Source organism: Tachysurus fulvidraco, chromosome 11, assembly GCF_022655615.1.
Source record: "Tachysurus fulvidraco isolate hzauxx_2018 chromosome 11, HZAU_PFXX_2.0, whole genome shotgun sequence".
Classification (NCBI taxonomy): Eukaryota; Metazoa; Chordata; class Actinopteri; order Siluriformes; family Bagridae; genus Tachysurus; species Tachysurus fulvidraco.
The window spans coordinates 23,622,289-23,642,002 of record NC_062528.1 but is presented as its reverse complement, the minus strand read 5'-3'; the positions used below and the strand labels follow the sequence as shown (position 1 = coordinate 23,642,002).

Below are 19,714 nucleotides of genomic sequence, written 5' to 3'. Positions count from 1 at the left end.
CCCCCAACCCTGGAGGTGTGAGGCGAACGTGCTAACCACTAAGCCACCGTGTCCCCCCACATTGTACATTAATATATTTAAATACATTTTAAATTTGTATGTGTATTCATTTATTTTTATTCTTTCTTCTTCTTCTTCTTCTTCATTTATATATATGTCTTATTTTTATTTCCTCTGTTTCTATACTTCTGTAAAGTGGCTTTGAGACAATATGAATTGTTAAAACACAGTTATAAATAAACTGAATTAGAATTCAATTTTGAATTTTAGTGTGTGTGCAAATTTAAATATAAAGTAAATATAAATGTGTCTTAAAGAAGCTTCAACACTTTTAGAAGTAAAACAAAATAGACTTTGAAATCAGAATAAAGTGGCACATGACTTTGTTAAATATCTTCATCATCATCATCAGCAGCAGCAGCAGCAGTATCATCATCATCATCATTGTTTTGCCATTGGCTGTTTAAAGTACACTGACTGCTCTGAGCTGTTTTACACATCTTTACAAAACACACTTTAGAAATTCAATAATCATTTTAAGAAATTCACCTCAATAGAAATTAGATTAGAAATAGAATTTGTAGAAATTAACTTAAAAAAGGATAATAATATCCAGTTCTCACCTGTTTTTTAGTTCTTTCTGCTTTAGCTGAAACTGTATCATGACCTTTGTGTTCTTCCATCATACACAAGTAACAGATGAGGCTTTGGTCAGTACGACAGTAGATCTCCATCAGTTTGTCATGTTCAGAGCAGATCTTCTCTTGGAGCGCCTCACAGGCTTCAACTAACTTGTGCTTCTTAAAGGCAGGAGACTGATAGTGAGGTTTAAGATGATCTTCACAATAGGAGGCCTGACAAATTAGACAGGACTTGACGGCTTTGTGTTTTCTCCCTGTACAGGAATCACACTCCACATCTCCAGGTCCAGCGTACCAGTGAGCAGGAGAAGCAGCTTGGAGTTCAGTCTTCTTCAGTTTCTCCACTACTTCAGCCAGCATGTTGTTCCTGTGTAGAACAGGCCTTGGAGTGAAAGTCTCTCTACACTGAGGACACCTGTAGACGCCGTTCACATCCTCCTGATCCCAGTGAGCATTAATACACACCTTACAGAAACTGTGACCACAGGGAATAGCCACTGGGTCATTCAGGAGATCCAGACACAGTGGACAGCTGAACTGATGCACAGAAAAATGATCTACTGAAATACTGGCCTCTTCCATTTTCCTGCGATGAGAGAGATAGAGATAGAGAGATCTATAAGTTTTGTTTTCTCTGAAATGAACTTCCTGGTTCAGTGTGTTATAGTGTAACAGAGAGATGACCTAAATGTAAATGTAAATGTAAATGCAGAGAGAAGGTGCGGCTTGACGGTGAAAAGGAGCTCAGACTTTTAAGATAAAGTGAAGTTACACAACAGGAGAGGGAATTGTTTTTAATTTAAAGAATCTCCTCTGTGATTTATTAATTAAAATGATTTGTTCATGTATTTGAATAAGGTAAATCCTCATGTTATATAATATTCAGAGTTAATGATATTAAGAAGAGGCTCACCAGCTTTATGTAACACTTCTTTCAGTAGTTTAGTTGGGATGGGGTCTAGTGAACATGTTGTTGATTTAGCTGTAGTTATAAGTTTATCTAACTCTTCCTGTCCTGTACTTGTAAAGCTGTGTAAAGCCTTAGGTGAGATTGTGTCACTGGTTGCTCTCATATGTTGAGCGTCACCTATTTTATTCCTGATTCTTTTGATTTTATCAGTGAAGAATCTCATAAAGTCCTCACTACTGAACTGTGGTGGAATAGTGTGTTCAGATTTCTGATTTTTTGTTAAACTAGCCACTGTGGTAAATAAAAACCTGGGATAGTTCTGGCTTTTTTTTATGAGTTTGCTCAGGTGCTCAGCCCTAGCAGCTTTTAGAGCCTGTCTGTAGATGGACATCCTGTCCTTATACGCAATTCTAAAAACCTCTAATTTAGTTTTTCTCCATTTCCGTTCGAGGTCACGGGTCTCCCTCTTGAGGGTATGAGTATAACTATTATACCACGGTGCAAGTGTTTTATCTCTAACCTTCTGTAATCGGATTGGGGCAACAGTGTCTAATGTGCTAGTGAATATAGCGTCTATGCTGTTAGTCATTACATCTAGGTCGTTTGTGTTTAAGGGTACAGTAAGAAGTCCAGACAGATCAGGCAGGTTGTTTGTGAATCTGTCTTTAGGGGTCAGAATAATGGTTCTACCGAGTCGATAACATGGTGAGACACAGTTAGTCTGTTCTATAGGTAGTGTGTACATTATGAGGTAATGGTCTGTGATGTCATCACTTTGAGGTATGATATCTATATCAGTGACATCTATTCTGTGTGATATTATTAAATCTAGTGTGTGATTACGTCGATGAGTTGCTCTAGTGATGTTTTGTTTGAGCCCAAGTGAGTTTAGTAAGTCCATAAATGTGAGTCCTAAAGCGTCGTTTGTGTCGTCAACATGAATGTTAAAGTCTCTTACAATTAATGCTTTGTCAAAGTTAACCAATAGGTCTGAGAGAAAATCTGTGAATTCTCTAAGAAAAACTGTGTAGGGCCCTGGGGGTCTGTACACGGTCGCTAGAGCAAGAGACATCAGGGATTTCTCCGTGTGCATGTGCGATAGTGTAACATTAAGGACGAGCAATTCAAAAGAATTTAATCTATGTGTGTTCTCTGGGTAACAGTAAGGAAATCACTAAAGATAGCGGCGACACCACCTCCACGACCAGTCTGACGAGGCTCGTGCTTATAGATATATCCTGATGGTGTAGACTCATTTAGACTGATGTATTCATTTGGTTTGATCCAAGTTTCGGTAATTCAGAGTGCAGTAAGGCTATTTTCTGAGATGATTTCATTTACAATAGGTGCTTTGGGTACAAGTGATCTAACCTTAAGAACTGTTTTTGTTTGTTTATTTGGCATTTTTCTGGCCTAATTACAGTAAAATTATTTCCACAATTTCTCACGTATTTGCTTTTTGAGCTCACTGCTCGGGGAACAGACACAGTTTCTTTAGGGTGAGCTATGTGTGCATTTTTTGTGTCAGTGTGCTGATGTATAGGATGGCTATTGAAATTTAAATTTAAAGAGTAGTTTACCAGTCAGAAGGTGTCCATTTAGTCCTTAGCCCTGTGTTGTTTGTGTCTCTGTGTTGTATAGCTCGACAGAGAGAAAGACAGAGTGAGAGAAAAATCAAAATGCACTCATGGACTCTGGCAAGACTAGCTATGACATAATAACTTAAAGTGAGAGTCAGAAGGTGACACAGACATGGGGGCTTCCTGGGACATAAAGCGTCCAAACACTCCACAGTCCACTCCACACTCCACTCCACTCCACAATACACTCCACACTCCACTCCACTCCACAGTCCACTCCACAGTCCACTCCACTCCACAGTACACTCCACAGTCCACTCCACTCCACAGTCCACTCCACAGTCCAGTCCAGTCCACTCCACAGTCCACTCCACAGTCCACTCCACTCCACAGTCCAGTCCAGTCCACTCCACAGTTCACTCCACTCCACTACACAGTCCACTCCAATCCACAGTCCACTCCACTCAACTACAAAGTCCTCTTTACAGTAAACCCGAGTGACTTGTGACGGTGGTAAGGTGACAGCATCCAGACATCCTAATTCACCAAACACTTTATGCCCATTAACACTAAAAATCTGTTCCTTTACCTAAGAAAAAAATTACACTGAAATCTAGACTAAGTATGTAACCTAGTGAACCAGTATTGATATATCCGGAGTACGACATGCAGTGAAATGCTTTTTGCATCTGTCCGGTATTCAAACATAAGGAATGCAATTAGGGATAAAAAATATAACCAAAAGGAGGTAGATAAATAAAAAAGTATATAATATATAAAATAAAAACTATATAAAATATGAAAATATAAGTGAAAAATAATTTATATACATATACATAAATATACATAAATGCATATGGTTTTAATTATTGTCCTTAATGTGTCCATGTGCAGTATGGTGTGTATAAGGAGTATAAAGTGGCACTGTGCTGTGCAAGTCCAGAGTTAAGGTGACAGTCCAGAGTTAAAGAGTTAAAGAGTCATAGTGCAAGAAAGTTGAGCAGAAAACAGTGAAGGGGAGAGGTCCAGTACTAGACCCAGATCCTGGGTGTTTCCTGGTTTAAACTCCGAATGGCCAGCGAGAAGAAGCTTCTCCTCATTCTCTTTGTGTCAGCAGAAGCGTTTCCCGAAAGGCAACAAATAAAAAAGTCCATTGTTGGGATGGCTGAGATCCTTTACAATCTTCCTGGCCCTTGTCTGGCACCACATGCTGTAAATGTCCTGTAGTGCTTAAGCACTTACTGTATGTACGTCACTCTGGATAAGGGCGACTGCCAAATACTGAAAATGTAAATGTAAATGTAAATGTAAACTAAACAAATGTATTCTCAGCATGGACTTAAACACTGAGACTGTGTCTGAGACCCGAACACTAATTGGAAGTCTGTTCCATAACTGTGGGGTTCTGTAAGAAAAAGTTCTTCTCCTGGTGTAGACTTTTGTACTTGAGATACCAACAAATAGCCTGCACATTTTGATTGAAGTAGGCGTGACAGATCATAAAAAAACATAAGATCTCTCAGGTACTGTGGTGTGAGAATATTAAGTGCTTTATATGTTAATAATAGTATTTTATAATCAATGTGAAACTTGACTCGGAGCCAATGCAGTGAGGATAAGATAGGAGTGATATGGTCATATCTTCTGGTTCTAGTTAGGACTCTAGTTACTGTGTTCTGGATCAACTGGAGCTTGTTTATGTTCCTACAAGAAAATTCAGACAGTAAAACATTACAATAATCCAACCTAGAGGTCACAAATGCATGAACTAGTGTTTCTGCATCATGTAATGACATCATATTTCTTATCTTAGCAATATTTCTGAGATGAAAGAAGGCGACCCTTGTGGTATTATTTATGTGAGCTTCAAATGTGAGACCGATATCAATAATCACACTGAGGTCTTTTACTGCTGCACATGATGTAATAGAAAGACCATCCAGAGTTACTCTGTAATCAGAAAGATTACTTCTGACTGTCTGTGGTCCTGGTACAAGAACCTCTGTGTGTTAGACTGAAGCAGGAGGAAGTTAGTAAGCATCCACTTGTCATCTCTCATATGTGTGATTGTTTTGGGCTTTTTTGGGAGTCGAATTGTTTATAGTCACAACTATGGCTGTAAATCCCCGTTCTGCCCACCAGAGGGACCTGTTGGCCAAATATTGACACTTCCAGTTCCTACTTCCTGATCAGTGACTATATAAAGCATTGGTCCCAAACCTTTTTTTTTGCCATGGACCGGTCAATGTTTGATCATTTTACCGTGGCCCACTGGGGGTGGGGGGTGGCAGGTGGGTGATGGGGGTGTGTGTGTGTGGCTTCTATACAATTAAATTAAAATTAATAATTTTAATTTAATTGTATTTAAACATGCCTTTTTAAGTCACTACTCAGCTTGTTTCTTTGCAACGAGACGGTTCCATCTGGGGTAATAGGAGACAATGACACCCGAAGTGTGTTGCTTATGTCCAGTTTATTCCTCTGTTTTGTTTTGGTTGCCGTCACTGCAGAAAACCCCGCTTCACACAGATAGCATGTCGGAAATGGCAATAGGGATTTAAGCGCTGTGGTGACAATCTCAGGGTATTCCGCCATGACTTTAATCCAGAACACCGGCAGAGTTTCTTACTTTCTAACGACGTCTGTTTCGTGCTCATTTTTGCTAATTTGTGGTTTAAATTTGAGCAAACACAATATACACGTACACCAAGCACTGTTAAACATGACAAAGCTACAACGCCACTGCCGCTTGCAGCCGCTCAGCTCCAGACGTCACCTAAACCCGGCCCGATATCATGATATTTTGCGCATGGGCGGTATTGGTGCGGCTTTAGGTGACGTCTCTCAGCTCCTGGTTAACCTCTCGTCCATGGAAAGTCGCACAAACCTGAGAGAAATACACCACAGTAAATAAAATGGAAATAATTTAATGTTTCTTGGGTGGCCCGGTACCATTTGGTCCACGGACCGGTACAGGTCCGCGGCCCGGGGGTTGGGGACCACTGATATAAAGTACATGTTAACAACGTCACAGTCTGAAGTATAGTCGTCAATGTTTCTTTGTGGTACTGAGCAGTGTTATTTTCTGCTAAGTGTGTTTTGTGTAGGTCTGTTTTCTGTTTATTCCCATTTTCTCCTTTTTTTTTGCCCTTTTGTTTTTGTTTATTGGTGTTTTTTGGATTATTTTGCCTTGAACTCTTTATTAAACTCTGTTTCCCCAAACATGGATCCTGCTTCTCACTCATTATAATTATCTTGGCCTTTTTTCATAGACATGGCTGCTTGTATTTTCTTGAGAGATCTGGCAACACAAGAGGGAAAGAGCTGAACCTTTATCAACAGTTATAATGGTTATAATGGTAATAATGTTTAACTTAATAATAATTTAGTTAGAGGTTCAGTAACTAATTATTAACTGAATTAAAAGAACAAACTTGTGCCATCACCGCTCCTACCGGAAGTGAGAAAGAATGGAAGAAAAAATTGTTTACTTCCTTCATTTTTTTCTCTTTATCCATTCTATCACATTTACAGGAAGGTTTGTGTTGTGAAGATTTCACAAAAGAAAAGATTTTCCTTCTCCTTCATCTCTCTCATTACAGAGCATTAGGATGAACTAGAGGAAAAACAAAGCTATACATGAATATGTTAGATATGTCATTTATTTCTCCTTTTATTTGTTTGGGTAATTTATAAGTTTATAAAAATGAGTAAAATTAAAATATTAAATTTAATTCCAATGAGTTTCAGCTGTCGGATAAGCGGTAGAAAATGAGAGAGTGAGATAAAGTTTCAGCTGAGTGTGAATTTGTCTTTGTGTTTTTGTAAAGTTCATTTATTTTACATATAGACAATAAGGACATAATTCAGTCTAACACAACAGAGAGATTTTCTTTTTCTCTCCTCTTTTTTCAGAGGTAAAGATATAAGTGACACGATGATCTGGAATCAGTTCAAGACAAATTCACCACTTGTAAAGCAGCTTATCTGTAGGTGTGTCTCCTCATCCAGGTGTCTACTGTACAATCTGTCATTATCCCAAGCAGGAGAAATAAACCTTTTGCTGCACTGGATGTGTTTTCAGTGCTGACAGATTTCTGTAGTCTAGTATCATGTTTATCACTTTGTGAACTTACAGCTTGCAGAAAATCAAAAGTTTTTAAATCCTACTAATGCTAACTGTTAGCCACATTAGCACAAGTGACTCAAATCTATAAAATCCACATGAGTAAATGAATTTTTTTTTTCCCACGAGAAAGAAAAAAAGGAGGATAAATGTTATCATACACAGACACTATTTTATCCCCCAAAAGATATTCCTGTGGATTTGATGTCTGTATGTAGCCAGTCTGCCCTTCTGTGTTGTATCTGGCTACCGTTCTGCATTGTGTTCTTGTGCGATGTATAATAAGAGGCCAGAGACGTCTGCTGATTCAATATGTGCTTTATCCAAAATTGCTGCATAAATCAGAAACATGCAGTTATAACCGTTGCACACTCGTCGCCTGCCCCTGCTCGCTCTGCTCAGGTCTCATTCAGACTGAAGCAAGAGCATAATACAAGAGAAATTGTATTTCACAATAACAATATATAGATATAAAAGATAACAATAACAAATACCATATGTAAATTATCTAGGAGAACTCAATTACTTATTACATATATATCAGAAATAACAAAATACTCATTAACAATATGAAATACTTCAAGTCATCAACAATTTAAGATATATATATATATTTTATATATATATCTTAAATATATATATATATCGCCTGCCCCGCTAAACATTCCGACACAAACACAAAATTAGCAACCACACTTAACAGGCCAACTTCTATGCTAACGAACAACGTGACACTGCATTCCCTTAATTACAAACAACTTCCACCACAGGTAAAACACATTCGTACACAAAAACAGCGTTTTATTGTACATATATATCTCTTCTGATATGTAACAAACATGGAACCATTATTTAACAATAACATTTTATTATTTCCACATTATAAACAGGGTGCTCAAAACACCAACCTCGCTCTGCTCAGGTCTCATTCAGACTGAAGCAAGAGCGCGCAGCGCTGACATAACAGAAGAAACGCCCACAAAACGTAAAGAAATAAAATAACTTTACTGCTCCCTTTTCCCTTTTTATTTTTCGAATACCTCATTATTGATCCCAACCAAAAACAAGGATTTTGCGTGAATTAAAAAGAAATGAATTAATACACATCTCTTAACACCAGTTACATGTACTGTGCAGCACTACAGGCTCCATGTTTGTACAGTATGTGGAGTTTAGAGCCATCAAACTTTTAGAGCCACAAACAAAAGTGTGAGATCGGAGCACAAAAGGGTAAAGATCACCAAATAAGAGGATTTATTACAAACTGGACCAAAGTTGAGTGAATATTTCACGGCAGATGAGAGTTTACTGAAGCAGGATTCAGGACAAAAACAAAGATGTGGATGTGAGAAAATCTCCAAAACACAAGAGAAGAACTTCTCCAGAACACACAGGGTTTATTTAAAGAAAATAAAAAAGATGAGTTGGTACCATGAGCATGGCTGCTGTAAGACCTCGAAAGGTCTTTTATTTCAGATGTAAATTATGAGCTGATCATCAGTTAGGTAGCGATTGGGTTGAAAATCAACATGAAATGCTGCACAGATTGGACTTTTCAACTCTTCATACAGTACAAAGAAATTTGCTGTGAGGACAAACAGACAATATTCTAAAGATAAAAACATGCCTTATTGTCGTTGTTGTCATTGTCACTTTAATCTGTTGCTAATTCTCTGTGATTTATTAAAATGTTTTATAATGTGTAATATTGTCCAGTCCAAAAAAAAAATATTTGAATTGTGTGTCTGCACTTGTATGAAACCTAGTCTTATTTTGTATAACGGCTTGAATAAAACACCAACACAAAAAATATTAACCAAAATGAATAATGTATTTACTAACTTTCTTTTTTTTTTCACTTTTAAACAGTGTTGTATGTTTACTTTTTTAAATGGAACACAATGTACCCATTTAACAATAATATATATTATTCAACAATTCCAATAACAACAAAAGAGAATATAACTATCGCAAACAGTCCTTGGCCAAGTGTATAAATACCAAAGTTCCCAGTTGAGATAACATTGAAGAAAAACAATCTGCCTTTACAGTCCTGTGGGGGCGCAATCCATCCGAATAGATTCCAGAGTAACTCGTCCTACCAAAACAAAGATCAATTGGCAAGCGACCTTGAAGTCCAAACATTAAGAAGAAAGGAGACTCTCCAGTAGCATCATTCCTAGTGCAATTATACGCATGGACTAGAGGACGGACATATTTCCTCCAATGCTCTTTCTTTTTATCACACAGGGTTCCCAGGAGATCAAGAAGAGTCCGATTGAACCTCTCCTCTCTACTGGGTTACCCCGAGGGTCGTAGGGTGTAGTGTGTGATTTAACCCCAGCTATTGTGCACAACTCCTTCACCAGCTCAGACTCAAAATTGGCACCCTGATCACTGTGAATTCTCTTAGGAAACCCGAAATTGCAAATCAGATTTTCCCACAACACGGAAGCCACTGTTTTTGCTGTTTGATCTTTTGTGGGAAATGCCCACGAAAACTTTGTGAAATGGTCCATAATAACTAAAATGTTACGGGTGTCACTCGAATCTGGCTCTAAGGAAAGATAGTCAATACATACTAACTCTAAAGGAGCATACGCCTTGATGTTGACTAGCTCTGCCGCCCTTTGTGCACGAGCTTTTCTCTTCACACACCGCTCACATGTTTTGCACTTTCTTTCTACATGTTCTGCCATTTTAGGCCAATAAAATTGAGCTCTTGCTAGGTCCAAGGTCCTTTCACAGTTCCAGTTTCCAGTGCACAGTTTCATCATGGACTCCCTCAAGAGCCCTTTCCCTGAAACTATGGGGAACCACCAACTGTCCATATTTTTGGCCATACTGATCAGTTACCATACGATATAGCACACCTTCAACTAAACTCAGTTTGTGCATCTCTCTCAGCATTAAACTTACTTCTTTTGATTCTTTGAGTTTTTCCACACGAGACAAAATCCCTGCAGACTCGACCAGGTTGATTACTCTCCTAATGGAGACATCCTCTCTTTGTAACCTGTACCAATCTGCAGGAGTCATACTAGGTAAAACAGTTTGTCCAGGCCAGGGGCAAGGCTCTATCAGGCTGTCTGGGACAACATCATCATTGCAAAGAAGCATTTCAATAGCCGGGGCTGAACTGAAGTTACCTTCCGGCAGATCTTCCTCCATACCTGACTGTGTTGTATGTGTCTCGCCATAAGCCAAATGCTGTAATTGCACAGTCTTGATAGCCTCCTGATCAAACTTCTCAAACTCTGAGGACGACTAATGCCATCAGCGTCAGCATTAGTTTTGCCGGCTCTGTATTTGATATCAAAATCATACATGGACAGGGCTGAAAGCCACCTATGACCAGCTGCATCTAATTTTGCCGTAGTGAGCACATACACTAATGGGTTGTTGTCGGTTAATACTGTAAACTTTGTACCGTACAGGAAATCATGAAATTTCTCACACAGCCCATTTAAGTGCTAAACACTCTAACTTATGCAGAGGGCAATTCTTCTCGCTCTTAGAAAGACCACGGCTGGCATAGGCGATTACTCTTGTCTTTCCATTCTGAACCTGGTATAAAGCAGCACCTATGCCACTGACACTGGCGTCGGTGTGCAGGATATAAGGCAACCTCCAATCGGCAAAACCCAAAATGGGTGCTGTTGTAAGTTTCAGTATGATAGTGTCAAACGCAGCTTGACAATTATCATCCCATCTTCCAGCTAGAGATTGCACTTTACCCTTACCACGGTAAGATGAAGTCGAATGTCTAGTTGAAAACTCACCCTGCAATAAAGCGTTTAGAGGCTTAACTATCTGGGAGTAGCCCTCAACAAAATGACGGTAGTACCCCGTAAAACCTAGAAATGATCTCAACTCTCTGGCAGTTCTTAGGTCCAGCCATTCAGTTATGGCTGAAATTTTGTCTGGGTCAGGGTGTATGCCTTGAGCAGAAATAACATGCCCTAGATACTTTACAGAAGTTTGGAAGAATTTGCACTTGGAAGGTGCCAACTTCAGTCCAAAAGCTGAAATCCGTAGGAGTACCTTCATAAGCCTATCCTCATGCTCTTCAAGGGTGTCAGAAAAAATAATCAAATCATCAAGAAAAGCTATAACCTTCTGCAAATTCAGACCAGCCATGACCTTTTCCATGGTCCTTTGAAAAGTTGCGGGAGAGTTTGTCAGCCCTTGTGGCAACCGTTTGAAATGCCAGTTCCCGAACGGTGTAGTGAATGCTGTTTTATGGCGGTCACTCTCTTCTACTTCCAGCTGATAATACCCGCTCTTTAAATCTAGGACCGAGAACCACTTAGAGCCTGACAACAAGGCAAATGTCTCCTCAATCCTAGGAAGAGGGTATGCATCCTTCTTAGTCAACTTGTTAAGCTTACGGTAATCTACTACCATTCTTAAGTCACAATTTTTCTTCCTCACCAGTACCACTGGAGAAGCATAGGGACTGTTAGAATCCTCTATAATCTCACTAGCAAACAAATCCGACAAGTGTTTCCTCAGATCCTCAAAATCAGCTGGAGAGACATGCCGAGTACGCTCTTTAAAGGGTATGTGTTCAGTTAACCCGATGCGATGTGCCACTCCTGACACTCGCCCCACCTCTAAGTCATGTCTTGAAAATGCATTTGATGCTTCACAATTTACCCTTTCAGTGATGTGTGTTTTAAGCCCTTCACAAATAGGAGAGTCACCAAAATCTAAAATCACAGGGTCTGCGGACTTTGCTGATAGCATTGCCATCAGAGACGTGATCTGAGAGGTGCTAGTGTTTTCGTGAATGGGGACAGGTTTGATCCAGTCAAAAACTGAACACTGCAAGCACTCCCTTTGGCTGCAATGTCACATTGTGGTTCGAAACATTTCGAATGACTACTTTAACTTTATTTCGAGCTCTTGGTTCCACTTGTATCAATTTACATTCAACTATTAAATCTCCTGGAACACCATGCATTATTGGTTCATCAAGTATCATTGTCTTACTCTTGCCACAATCTTTGGCTCGATAAACTCCAGCTAATTCACAACTTTCTCCTTTGGCTACAGTTACTGCCATTCTGCCTGACAACCTGACTGGAGCAGTGTATTGTGCCCTATTACAGTGTGTCAAAATCTTGTCACACTCCTGATATGCAGCTATCCAATGGGTGCCGATGGGGAGTTGTTGTAAGTATTCACTTCCTCGCAGCACCTTACAATCATTTGACAGCTGACGAAGGACATTAGTGCCCACCAACAAGGGCAGATGAGCACTGTAAGTTTGATCTGGGCAGACAAGTGCTAATGCACCTACCACTACATCTGTCCCACAAGCAACTTAAGGAAACTCTACCTCTATTTCAATGAACCCCAGATAGGGAACGATTTGCCCCGCAGCTCCTTCTACTCGGAGTAAATTTCTCATGGGTGTAATAGCCTTATTTTTTAAATATTGATTGTAGAAAGATTCAGATACGCACGTTACCTGGGACCCAGTGTCGATTAGACACTTACATTCAATGCCATCTAGCCAAGCTCTACTTTCCCAAGGCTCTCCGATTAACCTCTTAATGACCAGGTTGGGATTTTCAATGGAACTTTTTACAATTCCAGCCTCTGTTCGTTCCACAACAGAGGCTACTCCATGTTTAAAGGTGCATTGGGCATTCTATTTAGAGGACTTCTTTGCTCATGCCTCTGCACTAACTTTTTCTGGACCAAAGCTGCGTTCACTGGATTAGAACATTGTTGCAAATAGTGAGAGTCTTCACCACAACAATAACAAAACACACTAGTAGACAGTGACTTAGTTTTTATTTGTGGCACAGGATGTGGTAATTTTCCTTCTTTGCCTCTTTTCTTCTTAGGCATATTTGCAGGAAGGTGATCACCTGTACACACCTCGGCTGAGGTTGGCTTTCGTGCCTTTGCTTTAACTACCTCAGCTTCAAGTTCTTTTATACGGTTTGTCAATGCCAGATAGTCTTGATCTTTTACATTATTTGCTCCAAACCCTGAGTCAACCGTTAACTGCATTTGACTTTTGGCTCTAACCGTAGGCATACGTAAGTGAAGATTCATACGGTTCTCTTTGAGCTGCTTCTCATGCTCATAAGACCTCAATTTGAATAACAAACTGGAATAGCTCAAGTCAGGTTTTGGCAAATCTGTTAGCAAATCTTTAAGGCGCAACTGTGTTATCAGAACTTCGTCCCAGCACCCTCTGATGAACTGCTTAAGAAGTAGTGTATCCAAATTTGTGTCAATCACCCCCTTCTTTTCAATAACCTCGTGCATCAGAGAATGGAGCCGCCTCAAATAATCAGAAGGCTTCTCACCCTGGTTTTGGTGTGTCTCAATAAACTGAATGTATAGTTCATCTCCACCAGTTACACTACCATAAGCTTTATCTAACTCCAGCGCGTACACTTTTGGTTTTACATTCATGCCTACGCTTAAAGCGACATTAAGAGCAGGGGGATGTAGACTATCCAAGATAAGCCTCGACATATGCCTTTCCGTCACAGCAGTATCTGCTAGCAGCTGCTTCACATACAACCGCCATGTCCTGAAGTCTACTTCACCATTAGGCTTGGGAAAATTCCCTGAGAACATTCTCAATTTATGAGGTGCGGATACGGCTTGCTTTGCCGTAGCCGTGAATTTAACAGTACTGCAGGGCGGTCACAGATTTCCCTTGGAGCGGGGGTTGATGTGCTAGGGCCCTTGTCATTTTCATCAGATTTGTGTGCGAGTTTATATGCAACCTGTAGACTTAAATTGGCTGCATCTACATGGTGTAGTTGGGCTAAACTCTCTATTTGTGCCAACAGCTGATCAGCCATATCATCCAAGGTTTGACATGAATATGTAGTCTGTGGTGCTGTCTGACTGTTAGAGGGATACTGCTTCTATTTGAACTGTCCAACATCTAAGGGAACAATTTTCCATATACTTTGGCCATCAGCGCTTAAATACTCTTCTTCTGCTATCAATAGGGTGGCAACCTCCTGAAATTCACAGATCATCTCACCTGACAATCTGTCACCTACCCACTCTTCTCATCAAGATCAAAAAATCTTCTGACATCCCTGAGAGTAGTCTTTGGGTCTACATTAGTAAGTAACACTGACCTTTCAGGATCACAGTTATACTGCTTACATAAGTCCATGTTGAAAAGAAATAAGAGAAAATATTCAAGACCGTTAGTACAAAACAACAACAAAATTAGAAAATAACTGAATTAAAGAATACTAGTTTTATCACACAAGCGCAGCCCCACGTTGGGCGCCAAAATTTTCTCTCTCTCTAGTCTGTAACCAATACGTTGGATTCACATTAAAGAAAAGGAGGAAAATATCTACTAGGTCTGAGATCACCAAACACTTAAAATAGCAATTTATCTTGATGTCTGGAGTCCCGGGTTCGGGGTCTCACTCCAAAAAAAAAAAAAAAAATTGAATTGTGTGTCTGCACTTGTATGAAACCTAGTCTTATTTTGTATAACGGCTTGACTAAAACACCAACACAAAAAAATATTAACCAAAATGAATAATGTATTTACTAACTTTCTTTTTTTTTTTCACGTTTAAACAGTGTTGTAGGTTTACTTTATTTAAATGGCACACAATGTACCCATTTAACAATAATATATATTATTCAACAATTCCAATAACAACAAAAGAGAATATAACTATCGCAAACAGTCCTTGGCCAAGTGTATAAATGCCAAAGTTCCCAGTTGAGATAACATTGAAGAAAAACAATCTGCCTTTACAGTCCTGTGGGGGCGCAATCCATCCGAATAGATTCCAGAGTAACTCGTCCTTATCGATCCGAATCCAAACCAGTTACACCGTGATGAAATAGTCCCAGCTCATAAACACACGTTGCAAAACCTGATGCAATGAAATAGTTCAGACATGTATTTAAGACAGAGATTCACGAGGATGGAAAAAAATTGAGCAGCCGCCAAAAACATGCAGCGCGCATCTTTTACCACTGCTGGCGCACAAGTGACGTCAGCAACACTCGACTCAACTTCTCTAATAATACATTCCATACCCAAAAAAAGTATACATACAGATATGTAGATATACATGTATTTTACATGACTGAACATGTTATGCATTAGATAGAAAGAGGAGGAAGAAAAAAATAAACAACAACAAAAAAAAGTGTATATAAATGCAAATAAGAAACACTTATTCTAAGTATGATGATGACAGATTTATTGGATCTAACAATTCAATTATTCGAGTGGGTTACATTTCCACCACCAACAGCAACACAGACACAGCAGTTTAAGTACGTCTTATTATTTATGAGGAAACTTTTTAAGACATTGTAGTGTTTTATATCAATATAATAAATCATCATAATAGTGCATACAGTTATGTAGTCTGTGTGAGAACATTTCTTCTTTCTAGAAACATCTTACATTCTGCATTCATTACTGTTCCAGTTTCTGCAAACAAAATGTCCAGTGTAGCTCAGGGACAAATTAAATCTCACACCTCACTTCTAGTTTTTATAAACAATTTTAAGAACATATTAATTTGGATCACAAAACCTCACAGGTGAGTTATTACTCCGTATCCAGACTCCAGCGTATAGAGGCTGAGTGAATGTGGTGTGGACTCTGTGGAGGAGCCTCATGGTGTCAGAGACGCTGTAGAAGGACAGAGTTCCTGCTATGTGGTCCACATACACTCCTATTCTGGAGGATGATGGACCTCGGATCTTAGTATAAATGTTGTTGTGCCAGAAAGAGACAGAGGAAGAACACTCCAGACTCCAGGACTGACTGTTAAATCCAAACACACACTCATTACCCCGTCCTTTCCTGCTGATCTCTTTATATGACACTGATATTAACACATAACTGCTCCACTCCACTTCCCAGTAACAGCGTCCACACACACTCTCCTTACACAACACCTGAGGGCAAGAGTCAAATCTCTCTGGATGATCAGAGTATCGCTGTTGTGTCTCACTCCGTGTCACCACTCTGTTCTTCTCAGACAGAATGAGTTGATGATGTGCTGTGTTTGGGTCCAGAGTCAGATAACAGAAATCTACAGTAATAAAATGTCCACATGTTAGATGTTAATCACAGGATTCATATTAAGTGTGTGTGAGACACCTGTCTGTGTTTCTGTCCTCCTAATGCAGCTCTATAAACAATCAGATCTAGATCAATTATACAGACATTGGGCGGCAGTCGTGGCCTAATGGTAAGAGAGTCTGACTCCTAACCCGAAGCTCGTGGGTTCTTGTTCACTCCTGTGTGTGTGCACTTTGGATGGGTTAAATGCAGAGAAAGAATTCTGAGTATGGGTCAGCGTACTTAGCCGTATGTCACATCACTTTCACTGTCATTTTAACACTGTCTGTGTGTGTCTGTGTGTGTGTGTGTGTGTGTTAAACCTACACTGCAGAAAATCTTCTCTGTTCATCTGAATTGCTGCATCTTTGGAGACACAGAGAGAAAATGGAGACAGAAAAATGATGTGGAAACAGTTTAAAGTGTGAATGTAAAAAATTTGCTTCCTTACGTTTATTTCAGACGTCAACAACGTCACCATCTCAATTTATTCATCAGCTACGATTTTCTCCACAAAAGTAAGATTTGTACTTTGTTTGTCTGCTAAATTGATCTTGATGTCATTTACAAGACTGATGCTAATACTGTGTGATTTTCTGCAGTCTTGTTCCTGCTTACTTCTTATTTCTGTTAGATGAATTTTATGGCTCTTTTTACTGTGATATAGAAACAATGTTTGTTTGTTCACCTTGTGGTCTGATTTTGTTGAATTCCTCTTCACAGATTTGTTCGACTCGTTTTTTCAGATCTGCGAGAGATTTCCTCACTCCATCAAAGGAGAGATGTTGATTGACAGTGAAGCTGGGTGAGTCGTCACATCCAGGAGAAACACAGAGAGACGGGAAACTCTACAGAGAGGAAACACATCATAGAGAAGGAGAAAAGTGGACGAGAGAATGAATCTCAGACTGAATCAGAACAAAGACACACTTGTGATCTCAGACAGGAACATTTCTTGTTGCTGTAATGAGCTTTTAGGAGGAAACTTTGTGAGGAACAGTGCCCTCTGTAGATCAGACAGTGAGTGTTACCTGGAGGAAGTGGATGTCATCGGGTGTGTGTGAAAGCTGCTCCATCTCAGTGCCTCTCCTCTTAAGATCAGCAATCTCCTGCTCCAGTTGATTCAGGAGTCGTTCAGCTCGACTCACTTCATCTTTCTCCTGAGCTCTGATCAGCTCCGTCACCTCCGAGCGCTTTTTCTCCATGGAGCTGATCATCTCAGTAAAGATCCTTTCACTGTCATCTACTGCTGCCTGTGAACGCTTCTGTAAGGACACACACACACACACACACACACACACACACACACACACACACACACACACACACACACACCCACACACAGATCCATTTAAAGATCAACTCTTTGTCTCACAGTGGCTCTATAATGTGTGTTTATGTGAATCTCTCAGTTTCCTCCTCACCTTGATAATGTCCACAGTCTGTTTCAGCTCCTGCACCTTCTTCTGCTTCTCCTGGATTCTCTGCTGGGATTTTATGTGATCCGCCTTTAACTCATTCTGAGACCAAATAAAATATGTTCAATTAATAGAAATAAAACTAAAATACAAAGCATTCAATCATTGTCCCCAGCACACATCATCACACTCATCACCCTCTCCTTTCCTGCTGATCTCTTTATATCAGACTGCTCTTAACATGGTGCCCTGTGATGATGTGGAGTCCCACCAGGGTGAACTCTCCTGGTTACCATGAGAGGCTCCTCAACCTGGATCAGGACAAATATATCTAGACCAAACTATGAGCAGAAACTTAATAATAAACTTAATAATAAACTAACACGATACACTATGTCAACAAAACACTGCAAACATGTTTCAAAAGCAAATAATTATTCAAAACACTAACACATGTTCTCTTCCAACAGGAACATTTAGTCAATCATAACACAATGACAAATAAAACACTATCATCAGCTGGAATTACAGAAACTGCATTATTTTATGTGTCAGGTCTGCCCTTATACAATAGACAGTATATTGTATTGATAATAGATTGTGTTTTGCACTGTAGTTTCTTTTGAAGCCTCTCTACATTTTTATTTTGTTGGGTTTACTGCAGAAGTTCAATACAAAAAAATGAATGACCATCTCAGAGTAGCTTTATAAAATGTACTGTTTATGTAAAAAAAATACAGACACAGAATTGCTGCACTAAAGAATTTATCTGCAAAAGGACATTACTGCAAGATATACAGACAGAAAAAGCACCGGATTTATAATAAAAAAACAAAGTAATCTGCCCGGTCATGTTCTCATCCACATCACACCTGATATCTTCTCTGGAAAAACATCGTGGGAAGAATCTTTTGGCATGCCTTATCCACCCCTGGCAGTGTTCAGCTGTGATGTCTTGACATGCAGCATCAATTGTATCCAGGAGGGAAATTTGGTCATGTGGAAGATGGTCAAAAAACCTTCCATCTCCAGGCTGAGAAAAACTCCTCAATGGGGTTGAGGAAAGGGGAGTAAGGGGCAAAGAAATGGGGCATCATCCTTGGATGGGCGTCAAACCAGGCTGTGACTGCACGGGAATAGTGGAATAGCATAACCTTACCTGGACATATTGGTGACGGAGTTCTTTGATGCGCTCACTGTTCCTTTCAAAAGGAACTTTTTATAGTTGTTTCATTCGTACTCTGTGTTTAGCTAGAGTCTGAGAAATGGATGTTATGCTGATTGCTGCAATGTTCCCAAAGACAAGGTTGTCCTCTACAACTCTGGACTGAATGTCCTATGAATGTTTTATTTCATTGTCAGCAATCACTATGTTGACTATAGCAAGTTCCTGATCTTCATTCAAGAGCTTTCCTCTGCCCCCTGAGGGAGGTAGACGTTGAATCCTTAGAGAGACAAAATACAGTTACATATTAGAGACCGGAGGATTACAGTCACTCTAATACAGTAAATGGTAACATTATTTACACTTTGCTGTAGGAGAAGCAATATCCTACCTGTTGGTTTCTCTGAAAATACAGACAATGGATGCCACTGTGTCACGGCTGAGATTTGGCAGTACTCGTTCACCAGCCTCTCTGTATGATAGCCCGTGGTTTATGATATGGTCTCTTATTTGATCAGTTACCCTCTGGTCCTTCTTTGAGCCCCACCATGCATTCTAACTCCTCTCTTGTCCTTGTCCCACTCCTCTCCCTTGTCCTGGTACTCGTCTTCCTCTCCCTCATGCAGGCATTTTTCATTCTTTCTTTCTTTCTTTCTTTCTTTCTTTCTTTCTTTCTTTCTTTCTTTCTTTCTTTCTTTCTTTCTTTCTTTCTTTCTTTCTTTCTTTCTTTCTTTCTTTCTTTCTTAGTGTTGCTCTATAGTGTTCCTTTTCCACACA

The 19,714-nt window shown here is 39.6% G+C and overlaps 3 protein-coding genes across 7 annotated transcripts in view; all 3 read right to left on the bottom strand.

The window, feature by feature from the left end:
- Positions 1-19,714, bottom strand: part of LOC113649117 (tripartite motif-containing protein 16-like) — a 57,101-nt gene that overhangs the window by 35,059 nt on the left and 2,328 nt on the right. For 3 of the 5 annotated variants that reach the window (XM_047820568.1, XM_047820569.1, XM_047820571.1), the window contains exons 2-4: positions 17,779-17,874; positions 17,386-17,619; positions 17,043-17,202 (exon numbers count right to left, since the gene is read on the bottom strand). In XM_047820568.1, coding sequence (XP_047676524.1) covers positions 17,043-17,202; positions 17,386-17,619; positions 17,779-17,874 — 490 coding nt within the window. Of the gene's footprint in view, positions 1-14,922; positions 16,326-16,681; positions 16,721-17,042; positions 17,203-17,385; positions 17,620-17,778; positions 17,875-19,714 lie in introns of those variants that run through there. The other 2 variants (XM_047820570.1, XM_047820572.1) reach the window with 2 other exon arrangements.
- Positions 552-1,223, bottom strand: LOC125145892 (E3 ubiquitin/ISG15 ligase TRIM25-like). The gene has a single exon (XM_047820588.1). The coding sequence runs from the start codon at positions 1,221-1,223 to the stop codon at positions 588-590; it is 636 nt and encodes a 211-aa protein (XP_047676544.1). The 3' UTR covers positions 552-587.
- Positions 14,923-19,714, bottom strand: part of LOC113649084 (E3 ubiquitin/ISG15 ligase TRIM25-like) — a 32,098-nt gene continuing 27,306 nt past the window's right edge. Inside the window, exon 7 of the mRNA XM_047820567.1 lies at positions 14,923-15,764. The gene's annotated coding sequence lies outside the window, so the exon portion shown is untranslated. The remainder of the gene's footprint in view (positions 15,765-19,714) is intronic.